Source organism: Gavialis gangeticus, unplaced genomic scaffold, assembly GCF_001723915.1.
Source record: "Gavialis gangeticus isolate Ggan-Ray unplaced genomic scaffold, GavGan_comp1, whole genome shotgun sequence".
Lineage (NCBI taxonomy): Eukaryota > Metazoa > Chordata > Crocodylia > Gavialidae > Gavialis > Gavialis gangeticus.
In genome coordinates this window covers 40,556,145-40,565,902 of record NW_017729000.1, presented here as the reverse complement: position 1 = coordinate 40,565,902, position 9,758 = coordinate 40,556,145, and the positions used below count along the sequence as shown (strand labels likewise).

General features: G+C 41.4%; 1 protein-coding gene across 3 annotated transcripts in view; it reads right to left on the bottom strand.

The window, feature by feature from the left end:
* The window catches only part of RANBP17 (RAN binding protein 17), a 329,610-nt gene that overhangs the window by 70,470 nt on the left and 249,382 nt on the right, over positions 1-9,758 (bottom strand). For all 3 annotated transcript variants that reach the window (XM_019506533.1, XM_019506534.1, XM_019506535.1), the window contains one exon: positions 6,693-6,775. In XM_019506533.1, the coding sequence (XP_019362078.1) occupies positions 6,693-6,775 (83 nt within the window). The remainder of the gene's footprint in view (positions 1-6,692; positions 6,776-9,758) is intronic.

The following is a 9,758-nucleotide window of genomic DNA, read 5'->3' as shown; positions in this document are numbered from 1 at the left end:
CACACACACAAAACACATTTCTCCCTCCCTTCCCCCCCAAACACACAGTCTCTCCCTCCCCCTGCCCCCAGAATCTCTCCCTTCCACCCCCCCATCCTGCTCCTGGCCCAGTGCTCCTGCAGTACCAGTGCAGGCCCCATGCTCTTGCAGTCCAGTGATGCAGCTAGGGGCCACATGATGCTGGAGCAGCTCAAAAGCTTCAGCAGGCAGGGGAGAAGGCTGGTGAGTCATGCCAGCTTTCCCTGGGTCCTACTGCCCCTGGCAAGTGTCATCTTTGACAGGCAGCCAGGAGCAGATAAATATACATTTTCTAAATCTTTTAGGGGCCACATTAACTGGATAGTATGGCCTGGCAGGCCGGATCCAGCCTGTGGGCCATATTTTGGCCACCCTTGTACTAACCCCTGGGCTATCTTGGCTGTGGCCACAAACAGGCAGGGGGACTTTCTAAAAGGGGTGGTCCTGCGTAAAACAGTAAAAAGATGAAGTGAGCTTCAGCTCATGAAATCCTGTGCTAAATATCTACCTACTTTGGTTAGTCTATAAGGTACAAATCTACCCTGCCTGGTAAAACAGTAAAAGCTAGACTTCTGTTTACATCTAGTGTAGAGAGCGACGTCTCAGTGTCAGAGCTGTGCAGATTTGGGAGAAAAACTGGCAAATTTGCTGGTTGATATGAAACCCAGAAACAACCTTTTGCAGAAATTTGGGGTGAGCATGGCTAACTTGTCTGGATAGGTCATGTGTGGTTGATCTGCCATCAAGGTCTGGACCTCACTAACTCATCTGACTGAAGTAATCAACACAAAGGTCACTGTCATGCAAAAGAAAATCAGAGGTAGTAGGATGCTACAGGTTCAAGAAGCAGCTCTATAAAGACCAGGTTTGTGTCCCACTGTGGGACTGTGACCTCAACAAATGAGAAGGCCTTTGACAGCCCATTTAGAAATCTCAGTGGTACAGTGCTTGGAGAGCATTTCAGTGTCAAGAGGAAGGACCCAGTACCAGATGTGGGCTATATTGGTAAGACCAGGCTGGCACCACAGGTTGGGCTGATGCAATCATATTTGCTCTGGTTCTATCACTGTATGCAAATATGACAATGATATAGGCCCTTTAGTTAACTGGGTATTAAGCAGTTATGACCTTGAGTAGCTCCATGCTGGGATGCTCCCTGTCTCTTAGGCTTGGATCTGTGAGTCTTGGTGCTAAGACAGTGTAGCTATTTTATGACCTGGGCTCCTCTGAGCTTCCCCAGAAATCCTACAGGGCTGAAAAGTCTTTGGAGTGGATGAGGGTGTTGGGATTGAAGATCCAAGTTTCTCATGAAACCTGTTTGTCATGGGAATGGGCACTCAGGAATCTTCTCTCTCATAGGAACCCTCCCACCATTGAGGGGAATCCTTTCTTCCAGTGTCATGACAAAGAGAAGGAGACTTTTTCTATGTCTTCTTCTGACAAGTAATGTATCTGGATCTGGCTCAAGTGCCGGGATGAATACACATTTTACAAAAAGGCTTTCTACCCCAGACCTGATGCAGAGCCAAAGGATTTATATAACAGAAAGAGAAGCTTACCCTCTTTCTCTGTCCTTTTTATCCTCCATGTGAATGATTCCATTTCATAAACGATTTGGACACTGGTGTCAAAAATGGATGCATAAAAAATCTGGGCACTGGTGTCAAAAAAGGATTGGTCAAGTTCGCTGATGACGCCAAACTTTGGGGAAGAGTGTCCACGCTTGAGGATAGGCTGGTGATCCAGGTCGACCTTGACAGGCTTGCAAGGTGAACGGATGAAAACCTGATGGCATTCAATACGAACAAATGCAAAGTGCTCCACCTCAGGAATAAAAACCCGCATTGCACTTATAGGCTCGACAACGCTACACTCGCTAGCACCATGACCAAAAGAGACTTGGGGGTCATGATTAACCACAAGATGAACATTAATCACCAATTCTATACTGCAGCTGGCAAAGCGAACAAAATTCTGGCTTGCAACTACTGATCCATCTCAAGCAAGACCGAGGATGTCATCCTCCCACTATACTCGGCCTTAGTGAGGCCGCAGCTGGAGTACTGCATCCAATCTGGGCTCCACAATTTAGGAAGGACATGGAAAAGCTTGAGAGAGTCCAGAGGAGAGCCACACACATGATCTGAGGGCAAGAGAACAGGCCTTATGAAGAGAGGCTGTGAGCTATGGGACTCTTCATCCTGGAGAAGCGCAGGCTCAAGGGTGACTTGGTGGCAGCCTATAGGTACATAAGAGGTGTGCATCAGGATCTGGGGGAACACCTGTTCACCAGAACACCCCAGGGGATGACAAGGTCCAATGGTCGCAAACTCCTGCAAGTCTGTTTTAGGCTGAACATAAGGAAAAAACTTCTTTACTGTTGGAGCCCCCAAGGCCTGGAAAAGACTCCCCCCAGAGATGGTGCAAGCACCTACTCTGGACACTTTCAAGAAACATTTGGATGTTTATCTTGTTGGGATCCTTTGACCCTAGCTGACTTCCTGCCCCTTGGCTGGATCCGATGATCTTACGAGGTCCCTTCCAGCCCTAATGTCTGTGAAATCTATGACTGACAGAGAACTGTCAGAGATGTAGGCCTCTACTAGATAAAATAGGTATCTTGTGTACCCATTTGAAGTTGAAATCAGGCCATTATGGGAAGGGCATGGTCTGAGCCCTGGAGACTATGTAGATCATATAAGGCAATCTTGGAGGAAGAAAAAGGTGCCACTACACCACAAGTGACTGAAACAGTTCAACCCAGGTAAGGGGGTAGAATAGAGGTGGCTAGTGTCTATGACAAAGCTCAAGATGGTGCTGCCTTGTGGTATCATTCTATTTGGGGGAGGAAGAGCTGAGGGTGATGTTGAGCTGTAGGCCATCCCTTAAACAAAAACAAGAAAATGAATTCTAAACATTCTTCCCACTAGGGTGCAGGTATTTTCTGAGAAGTAGCTGTAACAAATTAGGTATATGGATAGTTTCTGAGACTTGAAGGCCATCAGGAACTCTAAAGGACTGCTCAGTCCATAGTCAGACAGTTGATTAGTAGGAAGGAGCAGGAAGTTCAGGGTATATATGGACATTACTTGAAGTAGAAATATGCACTACAAAGGAGAAGTTGGAGGTATAACAGAAGTTACCTTTCACAAGGTGAAGCAGCAATGAAACATGAGGAAAGGCTCTCAAAACAATTTCACTAATACAAAAAGCCCAGATAAATTTTTGGATGCTTAAAGTTTTCAGGGGAGACAAAACTGGGATCTAAGTCAGTAATGAGCAACAGTAAATTTCAGTACTATTTTCTACCAAAAGGTAGCATTGTAGATGCCAATAGTGAGGCAATAGTGAGAAGAAAACAAATAGTTACTGAGTATAACACACATTACATTTTAAACTGGGCAATAGATTACATAGCAAGGAACAATTTAACCAAAAAAATTTAAAAAGAACTGTTATTTTATTAAGTTGCTAGAGCTGAATGGATTACAACACTAAGTTTTGAAATCCATGTTCTAGAAGCAATTTAAAGCTCATTAGAAATAATTGTGTCTGGCTACTGGAAAATGTGGTAAAATTTAATCCTCATCCAAATGTTACCTGGGCTGTGAGAACAGGAAATTGTTTTGTGCTGCTGTGGCTAACCTCGTCACTGACCCTGAGCAGTAACTGCTAGAACAGCTGAAAGCTGAAGCAAAATTAAAAACTTACATCAAAGTATATCATGACAGAATATAGATAAATAAAACCAGAATATTGAAAGTATTATTTTTATATCTGTCTCTTATAACAGAGGAGGAAAGATGTTACTAAAAATGTAAGAAAACCACAAAGCAAGAAACAGATACTCCCAAGGTACTATGGAATATGGTTCTTATGCAACAGGGAACCCACGAATACATTAATAAGTATTAGACTTATATATATGGCTAAAAGTGAAATGCAAGAACTGCATAGTGAGGGCTGTGAATTGTGTCCTATTTGATCTTTTTGATCAAGAGGTAAATTTCAACTTTTATTTTAGAGGAAATATAAAACAGCTATTACCCTAATTACTCAAATACAAGATGAGGTTTCTCCCTTCAACTGGCATGGGAAAAAAGCCCCTCGTTTGATAATCGCATACAAGGAAAGTTCACTAAATACACTGTATATCATTAAACTGCTGCCAAAAGCAGCATGTGCTCAGCAACGGAAACCAAGTAAGAAGTTGATTAAATGCAGCCAACACTGAGCATGACTATAAAACACAGCCCACACTGGGCAAACATACTGATGGGAACCTAACAAAAGAATAGGTGAGTATAGCCCATCTGAATAAGATATATGGTAGTGCCCATTAAGAGCAGTCTCTCTCACTGCCAACTCTTTTTTCAAGTCATGGTGAACCACAACATTGCACATGCCCAGGGAGAATAGGGTCTGATAGTAAGGACAGGGGGAAGGGGCTGTCAGGGGAAAAAGTTGGGGAGAAGCAGGAAGCAAAGGGCTACTTGACCCTCCAGATCTATTTTCCCTGCTGTAGCACTGGGAGGTGGACAAATTCAGGCAAACCTCCAGTAATTCAATTTTTTACCTGGGAAATTATAAACAAAGTATACATTTTCCATATATAGAAACAAATTATTAGGGGGTCATTTTATAATCAGGTCATATTCTTTTCATGGAAATATTGTATTCTTGATGATTGAATTATCTTCCTTCGTGTGTGGGTTGTTGTGGGATCAAAATGACAATTTGCAATCACAGTTCTTTTGCTGGTCATTCTAAAGTGTGTCATTTTGACTTAAGGAAAAAACAGGGGAGAATTTTTAATCGTAAATTAACGTTTGATTCTGCAAGTTGCCCAATATTTTGATTGCAACCCAGCAGAACTCTTCACTTCTTTGATCGTTTTAAAATAATTTTCAAGGAAGGATCATGGAGTCTCAGCTCTCCAATGAAGCAAAAACCTTTGCCAGAGTTACTACATTTTTGGTCGGTACCTAGGAATGACTGAGTAGATTCTCTCTTTTCCCATTGCTGTAACAACACCCTGGAATGAGGATACAGGAAATGTAGAAAAGGACAGAGGAAAGCCTGCAAAATTATTTTTCTCTCCTTTCAGTGGCAGATTCTCTCAAGCATATGGACATTATCTTATCTTCCATGAATGACACTTTCAAGCAGAGAGGGGAGGTAGCTGTCCTGAAGTGGGTTACTTTTGATGCTATGACTCCACTGATTTGTTTTAAATCTTAAGTCTGGTACTATGCTGGTACTTTCCTTTCAGTTTACCTTTAGCATAACCAAAATGATGTCAGATCCCTGCTTGGAAGACCTAATATCTTGGGGGATGGAGAATTTGCTCAGGTTTCATCAGCCACACCTAAATGGTGTGATGGATAGTAGCTATCAAGTGATGTTTTTTTTCCCCCACAAAGTAAAGGGTAGAGAGGAAGATGGCATCAATTATGAAAGAAACAGGAAGAGGTAAGCTGGAACAGCTGATGATGGTAAGTTTGGGAGACAGATGCCAACAGCTGAAACTAAAGGATGATCAATGAAGAGGTGATTTTTTAAGGTAAGCATCGAGAAGAGCAGTTTTGCAGGGAGACCAGGGATGAAGGAAGCAAATGTATTTTAAGCAGCAACATAACAATGCATCTCCTTAATGATCTAATGGAAGCAATTAGTTTTAAATTAAATGCATTGTTAATAGTATTTAGTAATAGATACTTAAAGGTTTACTAATTTATCTTTTTCTATGCTGACTTTTTTACTTTGCTAAATCACTTGCATAAAATCGCCTGAGAAGGTATTAAAAATGTGGCTGCACACTGGCTGGTGTTGTTGGAAATAAAATAGGGAAATTAGTTTATTAGAAATAAGATTTACTTGGAATCATTTTTCCTGTCCTATATACATGTTTTCTGCAGCCTGCACATCCTGACTGCCTCTATACTCTACAAATCAAATGTGTAATTACATCTAAACATCTTTTAACAGAAAGCCATGGAACACATATGTTCCAGCACCAGAATGCATCTTCAAGTGCAGTAAAAACAAATTTAAAAGATCAGATTTTTTCTCTTAAAAAGTAATAGGACTTTTATAGTCTTTCCTGTTCACATGCACTTAAAGTAAAGTAGCTTTATAGAAACTTGGTAAAATTCCTTTCAAATTCTTAGAAAGAAAAATGAGAACCAATACAAGATTTGAAGTCCAATATACTTATCTGGAGTCACAGATGTGTTACAATTGTGTTTGTGTACAGCTATAGTAAGATGGGGTAACATTTTATAAGAGCTTTAAATTGAGCCCCAGAGTAAAGCTGTAACAGGTCTATTATACTGTCAATTGCTGGAATATAATTTGGATACATTAAGTCAACCCTGACCCATCAACTGGTAGCTCTGGATCCACTGTGTTTGTATGTTTGATAAAGAATGCATAAAGTTGCTAGAAGACACATACTACAAAATAAATGACACGGCACTCCCATGATCTATGAATGTAACTTAGTATACTGTATAATGGGATGACATTGGTCATAATACACTCCTTTTACTTGTTCCACAAATCCATCAAGGTTGAGGAAAGTGAAGTTAACAGAACTCATACCACAAAACAGATAAAGTATACTTGACCCCTCCACACCCCTAAAAAGACCCAAACCACTAATAGATACCTACCATAAGTACAAATCATTTTACTAGCTTCTCTGAAAAGAAGAATTCCATTTGGAGATGACACATCAAAATTTAAACGCTGTGATCTAAAAAATAACAGTAGAAATATTTAGTCACCTCACTAGAAAAACTGCAGTGAAACTAAGACAACCACCCCCTTCTTTGCTGATACAACTCATTTATGATCAACAAACTTTTATTCCCACTAGTGACTAGTGGCTTGTGGGACCATGACACGCACACTAGAATTATCAACATACAAAATCAACATTTAAAAGGCAAGCATATTCCAAAGGAGAGAATGATTTTATCCAGAGAGAGAGACTCAAATGATAAGGGACTCCCTACAGTAATAAGGAGGAACAGTACTACTACTGCTGCTAATAAGTACGAGTAGAAGCAACAGCAGTCACTTTCAAATGACTAGTGAGCACCTTTAACTTATCTGGAGTTCAGAGAAAGGCTACAATTTCTTTATAATGTAAGTAATTAGGCTATACTTTTACTTTAGCTACTAGATTCCTATAATACAATTAATCAGGAATTCAGCTCTGTAAAATGCTCTGTAAATGCAAAATCTGAGTGCAGCCTGTAATGAACATAAACACAAGCTTGTATGTGTACATTCATATGTGACAGTGATTACAGCACATGTCAGTCTCATTTCTGTTGGTGTTGACATACCTACATAGGCTAGAAAAAAGCACTGTGTATTCAATGGGAATTCAGTCACTAGGGTTGCAGCAGCTTTGACCAATGGCCTTACCTTGAATCCTGGGGAAAAGTAGCTTTAGAACAAAATTTTCAAAAGAATCTAAGTGACTTAGGACTGTAAGTCCCATTTTCAAAAGTGACCTCACACTTGGAAGCTCAAATCTAAGTGAAAAAACAGTGAATTCCTAAAAGTTGCTTTTGAAAATATGACACTGGCTTAACAGTTGCTTGTTTACCTTTTATCTGTTTTGGGAGCCCTATCACTGAACACAAAGGACCAGAGCATTTCCTGGCTGAAATAGTTGTGCTACACACATTTTTGGCACTTTGCAGAGTGGCTGAGAGAGATCAAACGTGGAGGGAGTAGTGCAATCCTTTTTTTTTTTTTTTTGCAACCCAAGTTTTTTCTCCCTGGATCCCCCTTTACAAGGTCTGCTACTGTGAACTTCAGGGAAAACCTGTCTCTTTATACCTTAAAACAGATGAATAAAACATACACTGAATCAAACATTTGTTTATTCTAGAAGCAAATAATGATAAAGTCTGTCAGAGACAAAAACCAAAAACAGAACATCTCTTCAGTATCAAAGCAGCATAATGCACCATTTGATACTCTGTAACATATTTTAACCATGTCAAAGTGTATTGTATAATGCATTCCAACCTGTAAAAGGTAATGCAGTACACAACTCAAGAAAAAATAGACCCTTCCCAGATGATGTTCTCTAAAGGGAATAATACAGATTGTCTGAATACCAATAGGAAGAAGAGCAGCATTAATATGGAAAGTAGCTTGAAGAGCTGTCCCTTGCTTGAGATCTACTGTACTTGTTCCTCTTTGCTTTTGCTTACTATTATTAGTATCTTTTTAAGTCCCTTTCCAAACACTTTGTCTCTGAAGTAAGCGGCAGCACCACTATACAGGCAACACAGTACACTATCTTTGTGTTGCGTCAGGAGTAAGAGGTTAAACATTTAAAGCACTTTATTACACTATTACCATGATAAAAAGAGGAAATTAACCTACACAGGCAATAGGTAAGGCCACAGCAAGCAAATCTACAAAAAGAAAGACGATGAAAATTGAGCCTGAAGGTCTGTGTTGACATTCAGGGCTGATGCACAAGTGATACACACTAGCTTTTGTCTTGGAGCCAGATTTAAACCTTGGAGTATCACTGACCCATCACTCATTTAAGCTAGATATTTTTTTCAGCTTTAAATATTTTTCACCTTTTTCTTCCTTTTAAGTTAAACTTGTGAGGAGCAAAATAAGAACTGAATAAAGCGTGTATTTCTCTGCTGAACGTTCCAACTCCCCCAGTCTTGGAAATAACCAGCACTGAAACCATATTAGGCAGTGTCCTTCTTCTTGCCCTGCAAGATTGTCCTCTCCCTTAGAGCATTACTTTTAGTATTTGAGATGCAATTATAATATCACTAAATGCATTGTTCACTGTCATCACAAACAGTACAAGTCTGAAAGCAACACAAGTAATTTAAGGTACTTGCATCTTATCAAAGAATCATTCCAAGACCTCTTCACTGAGCCAGTGAGTGCCAAAAGGATTGCACAAAGAGGGAAGAATTATGCTGAGCAGTTATCCTTGGTTTTTGTTGACCTCTGGGCAACCATATCAAACCAGTATTATACTGCAGACAGCATTTGTATTTTGCTTTCCATTTTAACTTTTTAATTTCCTGGGGCCATTAACAACATTGGAGGGTCTTCTGGGCAATGCATTTCCTGCAAAACATGGTTTGGGAGCCAATGACATAGAGACTGATTATGAATAGGAGTGCACCGATACATCGGTCCCATAATCAGACTGGCACTGATATGAGGAAAATTGAGAGTATCGGCAATTGGCTTTTTTTGTCTGATGTGGCCGATAACATGGCCAATAAATGCTGTGTGCACGTGTGCAGCTGCAGCTGCAGCATGCATGCTGCAGGAGCACAGCTGGACAGTGTGGAGAGCAGCCGGGTCTGTCGTGGGGGAAGGGATGAGGGGGGGAGGGAAGGGGCATGGGTGGTGCAGATCAAGGTCTCCACGGTGAGGGAGGGAGTGGGGCTGGTGCTGAGCAGCCACAGTGGGGTGGGACACAGGATGGAGCCACAGCTTGTTTGGGGGGTGTGGCAGGAGGCGGCTCCTGCTACTGCATGCACCCTGGGAGGGCACAGGAGGGGGCGTCTGCCCCCAGATCTGCATGGGGCAAGGGTGTGCTGCTGCTGTGGGCTGCACCAGGCTCTTTCCCATAGGGGGACTGTGCTGGGCTGTGCTCAGGGTGGGAGGCAGTGGCACTGGGAGGGGGGCAGCAGTCACCCCAGAATTTGCTGTAGGCTCCCCCATTG